This window comes from Babylonia areolata, chromosome 21 (assembly GCF_041734735.1).
Source record: "Babylonia areolata isolate BAREFJ2019XMU chromosome 21, ASM4173473v1, whole genome shotgun sequence".
Lineage (NCBI taxonomy): Eukaryota > Metazoa > Mollusca > Gastropoda > Neogastropoda > Buccinidae > Babylonia > Babylonia areolata.
In genome coordinates, this window is record NC_134896.1 from 2260460 (window position 1) to 2273113 (window position 12654).

Sequence of the window (12654 nt, forward strand, 5' to 3'; positions counted from 1 at the left end):
ATCTAAAAATGTACCAGTTCAGTTCACAAAACTGGAAGTCACCTGAAATCCAATATTGCTTTCGATAATTCATTTTGATTTTTGTGTGTATGTTTATTTCTCCTTCTTTTTGTTCACTTTTGCTTCTTTTGCTTTATTCCCTCGATCTTTAGGGCGAGGGCTGGATGAAAAACAAAATAAATAGATAGAAAAAGAGAAGAAAAAAAAGCATACTTGCTTATCCATTACCCTCGATAATAAAGATTTTGTATTGTCTTGCCTTGCCTCTTCTCTCTCTCTCTCTCTCTCTCTCTCTCTCTCTCTCTCTCTCTCTCTCTCTCTCTCTCTCTCTCACTCAGTCGATGTCTGTCAGTGTCTGTCCGGCTGTCTGTCTGTCTCTCGTTCTCTGTCTGTCTGTCTGTCTGTCTGTCCGTCTCTCTCTCTCTCTCTCTCTCTCTCTCTCTCTCTCTCTCTCTCTCTCTCTCTCATACACTGACACAAGCGCGCGCGCGCGCGAATGAATGAATAATGCCATTGGTTTCATTGCTGACTGATGGACAACAGCTCAATGATACCTACAAAAGCGCGACCTGCTTATGGTAGCCTGCAGTGAAGGAATCACTGATAAGCGTACCTCAGTCGGACAGAAATTTGTTTCTTTCGCAGAAATTGCATGGATCATGACGCAAGTATCGATGAATTTCCATAAAACATGACAAAATGCTATTTCAAATGGTGTGCGGAAAGCAATTAGCGAGCTGACAAACACAGAAATGTTTAATGACAACACATTAACGTTCTTAACACCAGTAACATGTGCTGCATGTTTATCTATAAAATCGAAAGTTGACACCATTTACACTTTAACCCGGATGCAGTTATAACAGCCTCGTCCTGGATTGAACAACCAATACAGCTGTGTTGCTGTCACTCCTTCGAGCGACAGACATTTGGGCTACGGCAACCGTTTAAATTCCAGTTTTTACATTTATAAATGTTGTTGTATGGACGTTTGGAGCAGCAGTGAAGCTCTTCAATGCCTGTGTGGTTCTGGAGGGTGAGTACTAACAAAAGAAATCGTCACAGTGCCGTTTTAACGGACAGTTGTCCGCAAGGTAGGAGTACTTGATTCTCCGGTCGGACCAACCCATCCATCCAAGATGGCATCGGGCTTTCGTAGCCCGAGCTAGAGGAAAAAAAAGAGTCCGCTTGGGCACCAGGCTCAGTATTTGTATCATCTTTCATTGCCTTAGGTCGTCTTGTACTTTGTGGTAAAACATTGACGGATAGAAGTTAAGATTTCTCCGACGAAAATAATTTCCGACGTTACTTGTCGGATCACGTCACCGACATCGGACATGCCAGTAGAAAAACGATTTTTTTCACTTTCGTTGCTGACGAACGAACAACGGGACCTGCTATCAAACACAAAGGCTTCACAGTGTCTTAATGCTGTGGTCGTAGATTTAAAACACTGCGTCCAGTAAGGATTTGTACGCAAGGGAAACTTTTGTAATCACTAAACTGATAGTTTCCCAAGTAATTTACGAAAATCAAAATACCAGTCATCCTACTGATCGCAGGAACATGAATCATGAATGCACAAATGGATAAATACCAGAATCTGTGCTGACAGTTGTGTGTTTTCACAAAGTGTAACTCAAAAGCTATTTTTATTTCTGCAGTATGTTCACGCTAGTTCATTCATGCAATGCAGACTCCACTCATGGGCGACGACGTTGTATGACCACATCACATGAGAAAACCACCGCTTTTGTGTGCATCATTTGACACGTTATTTCTTAGACTTTCTTTCATCCTCACAACTAAGTTATTAAAAGAATGCAAATATGTGAGCTATTAACAGAGACTTACATACTTAAATCTGCATTCATTAAAGGGTGGAAGGCTTAGAGGAGACTGTAGAAACATGCAAAATGTTAAATTGCTATTAGTAAGTCAATGTAAATGATAATTTTAGAATGTGAGTTTATGAGAGTACAAGAAATTCAATGATGAAAATTTGTAAGGAGCAGTGTAATACTAAACTAAAGGAAAAATTCATTAGCTGATAGAATTGCACAAATATGGAATGCACCACCAATTGAAACTAAACTTGCACAAAATACTGATGTGTTCAAAAATCTCTTTGACATGAACATCAATTTAAAACAATAAAAGAAAAAATTATAAACTTTGATGAATGAATTACAGTAAAATGGGTAAATGAAAACATATACATGTGTATCCCACAAATAAAAGGAGACAGATAATGAGATATTGAAGGGGACATTAAAAGGCTGTGAGGCCTAGGCAGTCAAACTGCCAGTCCCTACACTACTGATACTACAAGTACTACTGATACTACTACTAAAGAAAATGGGATTAACAGCGGTTGTTCACCTTGGACCTTAGTTGCAAATTTTAAATTAAAGATATGTGTTTGCATAGATGAGAAGTAGTGAATAACAATTGGGATGCTCACATTCCAATCTATACATTGCTGGTACTTTGTTGCACAAAATATAATGAACTAGATGGGGTTAAATTGGAATTTCATTACACTTTGATTCATTGGAAAGATTCTGCACCACCAATCGGTCAGAGCAAAATGGTACTTGAGGAAGCAGTGAGGTCGGACGTGAAACCATTGAAGATTTGTATTTTGTTTCATTTTTAGTTTCCTTTTTTTTTTTAATACTTAAAAACTATTATTATTTGATTTAATTAAGCATATGGTCCACTGATGTTAGAATGTTGAGATTTCATTTCCAGTGAGGAAGGTGGAAATCTAAATGATCAAGTGCCACAAGATCAGGCAGATTAGCCAATTAGAGACTTACCTTTGTTTCATTCTGAAAATTTCCTTTTTCTTTTGTTGATTATTGGTCATTTTGATGATTCATAATATACAGTATGTGAAGTATGTGCAAGAAGATCTGAATAGCACAGGTAATTTCACAAACAGAAAACCAAGAAATGGAAAATGTATCAGTTATCACTATCACTTGTATCAGTGTGTATTTTCTCCTCCTCTGTTTTCAGTTGGTGATCAAGGCTCAAGTCTCAAGTTCTGAAGGGTAGGAGATGATTTTTTTGTTTTGTTTGGGGTTGTTTTTTTTTCAGATTCAGAAATTGACAAAATACTGCCATGTTTCTCTCTATCTCTGTCTCAGTGTCTGTCTGTCTCTCTCTCATTCTCACACACACAAACACACTCTTATTCTTTGTCTCCCCCCCCCTCCCTTTTGGGAAGCATTAAGAAACATAAAAATTATGTTGTTGTTTTTTGGTTTTCCTTTAGACAAGTTAGATCTTTGATTCTAACTCAGATCTTTGATTTCCTTTTTCTGTTTGCTTTTAAAGCTAAAGGTTCACTGGCTTTGCAGAAAGGATGAAAGATAACTTTAGATGCATACTGGATATGAATAAATTAATTCTGATAGATTCAGCGCTCCCCCTGGCCCCCCCACCCCCACCCCCCTTCCTACTCCCCATCCCTCCCTTGCCCCACACGTATTCATCTTTTGATTCTTTCTCTCTGTCAAACTCACTCTCTCTTTTCTTTTCTTTTCCTTTATTCTTTATTCATCTTTTTTTTCTTGATGTTTTTGGGCATGAATCTGAATGTGATTCCGAAAAGTAGTTAACTGATCTTGAAACCCCCCAGTTTGGGGCTGTTGATTTTTTCAGCCATTCACTCATAAGAATGAGTTTTTGTTCTTGATAACATGACCAAGCCACTGACATATGAACTTTCATATTGAAATTATAAACCGAGTCTTAAAATTAAATAGTGAAATTGTTGATAATTCGGTTGCTATTATAGCACCCCAAATTCACCTACTCCATGTTAACAGTTAAGTTAAAAGCTGCTCAAATGAAACATGTTTTAAATAAATAGTAGAAAATAGTAATTACTCATTTATGTGCTTTTGTTACATTTGTATATACCATGATTATAATAAATAGTAGAAAATAGTAATTACTCATTTATGTGCTTTTGTTACATTTGTAATTGTATATACCATGATTATAATAAATAGTAGAAAATAGTAATTACTCATTTATGTGCTTTTGTTACATTTGTGTATACCATGATTACAATGAATAGTAGAAAATAGTAATTACTCACTTATGTGCTTTTTGTTACATTTGTATATACCATGATTATAAATTTCTTTTTCAGAGTACATAACATCTTCAGACAGCTTAAAAGTTGATGGACTTGGTAAGAGCACTGGCATATTCATTTATTATTCACCTTTTACATATGAATTTTTATAAATTTGTTAATATCTTTGCGTGATGTGCTTTTATGTGTACACCTGGCATTATTCATTATTGTGAAAGGTCCACTAAATCCGTGTTACATATTTGCTCACTGAAATGATGTGGTAAGTACACATAGAATTTAAACAAATAAAGTGATAAATGAATAGCGAGATGATCATGTATCGATCACAGAAATTATTATGAATGGTCACATGAATTTGAATTATGAATTGTATAATTGTTATATAATGTATATATAGTATAATTGTCATATAATTGATAGAATATATATGTATATATAATTGTTAAATAATATAATATATATATATATATATATATATATATGTATGTATCCAGTCTCCCCTTTTGTTATTTGTTTTTTGACAAACTTTTTTTTTTAAACAAAATGGGAAAATCGGGCAAGTAACGGCAACTGCAACTGTGATACAGTCACTCTAGCAGGTTTTTTGCTTTGTTGTTGTTTGTTATTTGTGCAAATTGACAAAAAGGAATAAGAAAACAATAACAACAGAAACAAGTTGGCATGTTTTCCTGGCATGTTCTCCACGTGTCATGATCATCTCATGGCAGTAAACAGAATGTTTGCATGCACACTTCCCATTGCTGGCACCTTACCAGGACTTTATTTCAGTGTGGCTTCATAAATCTTCGAGGCATGATATACTGTAAGTCAGAAAGCTTTGTGTACAAACATTTGCCTTTTTGGGGGGGTGGCGTGGGGTGGTGTGGGGTGGGGGTTCTGAGTGAAGTGTATTTTATCATTATTTGTTAGTTGCAGCCTGTGTAAGGACTGAGTGAAGTGTATTTTATCATTATTTGTTAGTTGCAGTCTGTGTAAGGACTGAGTGAAGTGTATTTTATCATTATTTGTTAGTTGCAGCCTGTGTAAGGACTGAGTGAAGTGTATTTTATCATTATTTGTTAGTTGCAGCCTGTGTAAGGACTGAGTGAAGTGTATTTTATCATTATTTGTTAGTTGCAGCCTGTGTAAGGACTGAGTGAAGTGTATTTTATCATTATTTGTTAGTTGCAGTCTGTGTAAGGACTGAGTGAAGTGTATTTTATCATTATTTGTTAGTTGCAGCCTGTGTAAGGACTGAGTGAAGTGTATTTTATCATTATTTGTTAGTTGCAGCCTGTGTAAGGACTAACATAGTTTTTAATCAGTTGACCCGTAGAACTGTGTGTCGAAGCAATGACTGGCCAGATGGGTATCTTTTTTTTTCTTTTTCTTTTTCAAATATGAAACTTAAAAGTGAAAATGCTATTCACAGTTTTGTTAAATACTTGACTGGTCAGACACTACACTGCAGTACAATACAGTACATGTTTATTAATCTGATTGGAAATTATGTGTGAATGCATGGTGTTACCACTACTGCAGCACTACCCAACCAGAAATATACAGTATAATGATTAATATACTGAGTGAAAGTCCAACACTGTTTGGACATAACGTAGTGATAGAGTTGCTTTGAGATTGAAGCAAAAACTGTGATTGCATTCCACCAGTACCTGCATGGTTTCATTCATCATAGAATTTTTATTGAAACCTGCATATTATAGATAAGGTGAAGATGATATCACTGTGCTTGCAGGTATAAGGGGCTGTACGGTTTCTCACTCACAAAGTAAAAAAAAAAAAAAGGAAAGAAAAAAAGAAAAGCAAAAAAAAAAAAGAAAAGAAAGGTAAAGAAAAGCAAAAAAGAAGGCTACCAGACAGAATGGACTCCAACTCCAAACACTGCCCCTCCCGCCCCTCAACGGATAACCTGGCAGACGACCAGAAAGAGCCGGGCTCCCTGCCCACCTCGTGCGCCACCAGTTCGGCCAGCCCACCACCAGGAAGTGAGGCGGGCAGCAGTCGACAGCCCTCCACCTCGTGCGGCATGGAGGAGATGGCAGCGGCAGTGACAGAGGCCCCAACAGTGGGCATGAAGGGAAGCGAGGACTGCGTGTCCCCCTCATCACAGACCGTGGACCGGGCCAGCTCTGGGTCGCCACACAGAGCCTCAGACATTACCCTTGCTCTGCGGGGGTCTCCTCCCTGTGTCATCAAACTCTCCTCCTCATCCTCCTCTGACAAGCATGCATGTAGCTCCACCGTTCCAGTTCCCTCCTCCCAGATCGGTTCTTCTGGTGCTGGGGAACTAAGGGGGGATAATGATGAAACCTCAGGTCTTGGTGCTCAGGCTGAAGCAACACCTCGGGGGACCAAAAGGTAAATGATGTAGGAATCAGTAGTGACTTTTTTTCTCTTTCAAGTAGAATTTTGTTGAGTCAGTTCACAGATGAATGGCTATTGAAGTTTTTTTCAGTTGGGGGCATTAAAATACAAAGCTGTACCATTTTGGAATATGTTCCTTGAACTTGAAGCAGCATGTGGGAGGAATGTTATGTTTTTTGGCTATTTTGCTAGTTGTTTTTTTTTAGGAGAAAACTTGAGGGATTGGGGGAAGGGTTTACAAACAACCATATCTTGTTTGATTTACTGTGGAATCTGCATATATGTGCCATGGCTGTACGTAAATGCTACTGAGGATTACTATGTCAGGGGCTTCCGAAAGGTTGTGTGTCAGCAGTCTTTACTCGTGAGAATGATAAAATAACAGCTGGAGGTCAGCTGTTTGGCTGGCTTGACTCCTTGTGATGAGGATGCAGTGAAAGAATGATGCTGTGACTGAAATTACTTGTCAAAGTTGGATGTTGTGAACATTGTTTTCTTTGTTTCTGGTGATGATGGTATTGCTTTGTGGTGATGAGGCAGATGTTATGGTGGGTGCAGAGTACAGTCCATGTCATGGTTAGATGTGGATGTGTTGACACAGATCAGAGAAGGAAGAAAAGAGCGATGTGAACAATAAGGTGACTGAGGGTATCATCACACCTTTCCTGTTAGCTGTTCAGCTTGCTTCCTTGACTCAACCCCAGCTGGCAATGCTGCATTGTAATACAGTTTGTCTCATAGCTCTCTTGTCTCTAATGATGCCTTTGTCAATTCTTGCCTTGACAAACATTCTCTGTCACACGCCCATCCTTCCCAAAGTGAGACTGATGTCAGTGCCATGTGGTCATTTTCTGTTGTTTCTGTGTATGGTAATATGCCAGAGTGCTCCCTCCAACAAAGAAAGTGGTTTCAAATGGGACATAGTGAAACAGACTTAGAGAAACAGACTTTTTTCTTCTTCTTTTTTTTTTCTATGAAAGATGTTTCCGATTCACGTTATCTTAGATGGTCACAAACATCTTGAGTTATTTCCAGTGTTTTGGACTTTATTGATTGCTAGCTCTGCTCAACTTCCATTCATTTATTAGAACCCATGAGTAAAATGTGTTTGGGTGGAATGTGCACAAATGGTCAATACTCGCTGTGTTGCCTTACGAAAACTGTGTGAGGAGCATTATACTTGTTCTCTGTAGTTCTGCCCTTTTTGCTAAGAAACTGTAAGATTGTAATGTGTTGATCGAATAACAGAAGCTCACAAGTTGATCCATGTGTGTGTGTGTGGTGTGTGTATGTGGTGTGTGTGTGGTGTGTGTGTGTGTGTGTGTGTGTGTTGCTTGATTATTGATACGGGTTTACTTTTTGGTCATAGCTTAGATGGAAGAGAACGGAGGCACTTTTTATTTCAGTTCGTGGTGAGGAATAGCATAAGGATAGTTGCACACGTTTGTTTACAATGATCATTTAGATGGGTTGTGCCATTTTGTAACTGTTTGGAAAGTGTTGACTTTGAGAAGAAACAGTCAGTGTCCCTTTGTTCAACCTGTGGAATAACCTAGGGTCCAAACATGTAACGTGTGTTGCTTTGGATTTCTTTGTATTCCTGTTCTCATTCTTCATGAGTACTGTGTTAGGTATTTTTTGAAAGGATTCTAAACACCTTTTATGGAACATTTAAATTTTCTTTTCTTTCTTTTTACTTCAGTGGTTACTTATTTCAGAATATATTGTCAGTTCATCTGTTCATGTAAAATCACGGTGCTGTACTTTTTTGGTGATATGTGTGTGTGTGTTGGTGGGTGCGCATTCACATAATCTGTGAGGAATGTATGAATGTGAAATATTTCCTTCCTCATCCGTGAGTGAAGCATGAGAATGCTTTTCCTTGGATCTATTCTTTTTTTTAGTGTGCGTATAGTGTGCTTGTTACTTTAATTGCACGCAGTATACCATGACCCACTGATTCCGACTGTGGCAGGGGTATGATTCCTGTTACATTTCTTTCCAATCAAAACATGGCTGCATTTGGGTTTTCCAGGTCCCATGATGAGGTAGAGACTGACAGCGCTGCGTCACCTGTGCCTGTGAAGCAGAAAAATAAAAAGCGTTGTTACAAATGCAGCAGCAAACTGGAACTGGCACAAAGGGAAATTGGCCGCTGTCGGTGTGGTAAGTGTTTTGGTTTGGTTTCTTTCTTCTTTGTTGTTTCTTCTTTAGCTGGATTCGGGTTTTTTTGTTTGGTTTTTTGGTTTGCTTAATTTTTGTTTTTCTGTTGGTTTATAAATCTTTTTTTTCTGTATGTTTCTGAGTGCATTTTTTTGCTGTCTGAAGTAACAAAGTGATGGTGATGGTGTATAATGATTTCTTTCTCACTGTCAGTGCAGATCTTTTGGTATTTTTTATCCAGTGCGATTTCCAGTTGTATTCAATGCAGAGGTGAGGGCAGAAAAAAGGGTTATAGAATTTGAATTTGATTGCTACCAAAATGGACATGACCACTTTGTTGACAAAAGCTGTTGTTTTCTGGATGGATAGATGGTTATGGATGCTTATTTAGTTATTTAGAAAACAAAGAAGTTACATAGGTTGTATAATGTCTATCCTCGGTCTGAGACCAAGCTGTTAGTGCTTCACAAACAATGGGTTATTTTGCACAGCAGGTTGCATAAATGGCTAGAGCCAACTGAGAGGTGCCTTTTGGTACTCATCATTCGTTTCCTTTGTCACCCAGTCAGGTTCATGTCATGCACACACACACACACACACACACACACACACACACACACACACACACCACACACACACACACACCCACCCACCCACACACACACACACACACACACACATATCGATCATACTGATCTGACCAGACATGACTATAAATTTACTTACATCACATGTACGAATTCATTTGGAAGAGAAATACCTTAATCATCTAAATATATTTACAGACGGCTCTGTTGTAAATAATAGAGCTGGTGCTGCTTTCGTTATTCCTGACCTTAACTTTCAAAACTCATTTCATCTGGGAGAGAATAAGTCCATCTTCACAGCTGAACTCGTAGCAGTTCTAATTGCATTAAATTTTATGATATCCTTTCCGAAAACTGTATTTCAGATTCTATTTTGTGTTGATTCTAAATCAGTTCTTCATGCTGTTGAACTTCTGAAAGAAATGGTTTGGTATGAACTCATTATTGAAATTAACCATTTGATTCACGAACTTTTACTAAGAGGCTTACATAACCTTTTGCTGGATTCCTTCTCACTGTGGTTTTTACTATAATGAAAAAGTTGATATTTTGGCTAAAAAAGGAGCTAGAAGTTCCATGAAGGAGTTAGATTTAAATATTTCGCTCTTACCACAGGAATGTTACACCATGGTAGAAAAAGTCCAATGGTCAAAATTTCAGCTTGAAGAAAAACACACCAGTAACTCAGAGTTACATAAAAATATGCAGAAAATGTATGGTTTCATGGGAAAATATTACCAAAATGATTTTCATAAGAAGAAAATCATTTCTCTAATCTGCAGATGGAAAATGAATTGTTTTAAGACCAAGTGTGTCAGTAATGTTTCTTGCATCTGTGGTGCTCACATAACAGCCGATCATAAACTAACTTGCGATATGTTAAGTCTCACATCCCTGAACTGAAATCATCTTCAGTGTTGACAATCTTCAGCAGTCCATTGATAATGTATGACTTTTTCAACTCCTTTTTAAATAGTCCAGTTGGTTCGGTGTTATAGTTATTAGTTTTTCATTAGAAATATGTTATATTGTTATGCTTTTTTTTTTTGCTTTTTTTTAATAACAAAACTTAAATCAGTCATTTTCTATATGTAACACACACCACACTCATGCACGCACGCACGCACACTTTTACTTACTCACATGCGCACACAGTAATTTCTTTTCCCCCCTCAGTCAGTGGTTTGAATAAAGGGTATGTTCTTGTTTCGATGGATCACAGGATCTTTAGCGTGCATATTTGATCTTCCACATAGTGAGTGCCTATCATATAAGTATGTACATACATATATGCAAACACACGCACACACACACACACACACACACGCACGCACAGTCTGTAAAACACTCCAAAACATCTATTAAAATTGTATTTCCAGTTTGCACACTGTCAGGTTTTGCCAAATGTCCCTAGTTCCTTGATTTCTCCCTTCTCCTTCCCTCTTACATTTAAGATGGATGGTCATAATTATAGACTCCAGATTGGACTGAGGTCTGTGGGCACCATTGTTTTCATATGATGATGTCCTGCAGACACTGAAAATCACTTAGTAGCCAAATCAGAAAATAAATAAATAAACACATAAGGTTCTCTGGAATTTCACTCAAGAGAAAGCTGTTGTGACAAAAAGTGATACATCTTGACATTTCTCTCAGGAATTTCACTCAAGAGAAAGCTGTTGTGACAAAAAGTGATACATCTTGACATTTCTCTTTGGAATTTCACTCAAGAGAAATCTGTTGTGACAGAAAGAAATGGATCTTGACATTTCTCTCTGGAATTTCACTCAAAGAAATTTGTTGTGACAAGAAACAATACATCTTGACATTTCTCTCTGGAATTTCACTCAAGGAAGTCTGTTGTGGCAAAAAAATGATACATTTTGAATTTATCACTCGAATTTCACTCAGAGAAATCTGTTGTGACAAAAAAATGATACATCTTGACAGTTATCTCCAGAATTTCACCCAGAGAAATTTATTGTGACAAAAAGTAACGGATCTCAACATTTCCCTTTCAGACCGAGTGTTCTGCCCATTGCACCGCCTTCCAGAGCTGCATGGCTGTGACTTTGACCACAAAGAGGACGGCCGCCGTGAGGCCAGGGAGAAGATGGTCAAGCCCACTCGCCACTTGGGTACTTCCTTCCGTCGCCTGGACCATGCCTCCTGATGGTTCCATGGGTTCTTCATTGTCCTGCTACTGTACCTGTCCATCCAAACTGGCCCTCCCCCTCCCCTCCCCCACCTACCTCCCTCCCTCTTCTCTTCTCCTGTGGCTGAAGCCTGGTCCTCTTGTTTTTTCTTTTTGGGGTCGCGATCATTTTGATGGACGTTTGCCCTGTCAGAATTCCTGTCTTTTTCTTGTTTTTTTTTTTTTTTTTTTTTGGTTTCTGTTCCTGTTTGCCTCTTGTGGCTTTGGAGCTCATTGCCCCTTGCTGAATCAAGCAGTTCAGTGCGTGGGAAATGTGCTGCAACAAGAGGATTGTTCCCATTTTGCTGCTTGGCATGCTTCACCTTGGAGTGAGCGATCAAGCGTCAGCCCCCTTCCCTCCTGTTTTGGGTTACAGTTTGATCATATCTACTGGTTTGTGCTGCTAATGTTTGCATCAGGTACCGGAGTTGAATGAATGAAGTGACCGTACAGTAGTGCATGCAGTGCAAGATCCTGAACAGGGAAAAGACTCCCTGACTTTTTTTTTTTTCATTGCGTTTCTAGTATGGTATATGTGCATGGATGCATATGTTGCGCATGCAGCTGCAGAATCCTATCAGATTGCTGGAGCTTGTTATGCCCTAGGCTTCAGGTTGATGAAAAGAAAGTGTGTTCATGTGTGTGTGTGTGTGTGCAGTGTTGGCAGAGGATTGCATGTGTGTGTGTGTGCAGTGTTGGCAGAGGATTGCATGTGTGTGTGTGTGCAGTGTTGGCAGAGGATTGCATGTGTGTGTGTGTGCAGTGTTGGCAGAGGATTGCAAGTGATGTGGATGGGAAAGCGGGTCAAAGAGTTGGTTGTGTCTGTGTGTGTGTGTGTGTGTGAAAAAGAGCAATTGTTTGCAGCATGGATTCCATCAAAGATGACTAACATGTATGTATGTGCATATCATGAAACAACACAAACATAATTGACCATTAAACTATTTAAGGGTAGTTTGCAGTGGAAAAGCTGAAAAATGAAGTTTGGTATTAAAATCAATGGAACTTCTGTTGTTTTTTTCCTGTGTCTGTCTGGAATGACTGGAATTTGTTTTCCCCATCTTCCCCATCCTGTTATACTGTAGTGTTATGTTGTGTGCTTGGTGTCACTGCAGAGATGTTGGTTGTTTTTCTTTGTTTTGCTGCCGGATTGGTTCTTGTGTTTCTTGCCAGTCATCAACATGTATTTGTATTCCAGTTTCACATGA

At 38.5% G+C, this 12654-nt stretch overlaps 1 protein-coding gene across 1 annotated transcript; it reads left to right on the forward strand.

Moving 5' to 3' along the window:
• The first annotated feature begins 902 nt into the window (after nt 1-902).
• LOC143296703 (uncharacterized) lies at nt 903-12285 on the forward strand. The gene is made up of 6 exons (XM_076608749.1): nt 903-1036; nt 3025-3059; nt 4169-4210; nt 5874-6496; nt 8538-8668; nt 11274-12285. The coding sequence occupies exons 4-6, from the start codon at nt 6000-6002 to the stop codon at nt 11423-11425; spliced, it is 780 nt and encodes a 259-aa protein (XP_076464864.1). The 5' UTR covers nt 903-1036; nt 3025-3059; nt 4169-4210; nt 5874-5999; the 3' UTR covers nt 11426-12285.
• The last annotated feature ends 369 nt before the right edge of the window (nt 12286-12654 follow it).

Coding starts and splice junctions, on each gene's coding strand:
- LOC143296703 (XM_076608749.1), top strand. CDS start 6,000: ATGGACTCCAACTCCAAACACTGCCCCTCCCGCCCCTCAACGGATAAC. Junction 6,497..8,537: donor ACACCTCGGGGGACCAAAAG/GTAAATGATGTA, acceptor TGGGTTTTCCAG/GTCCCATGATGAGGTAGAGA. Junction 8,669..11,273: donor AATTGGCCGCTGTCGGTGTG/GTAAGTGTTTTG, acceptor TTTCCCTTTCAG/ACCGAGTGTTCTGCCCATTG.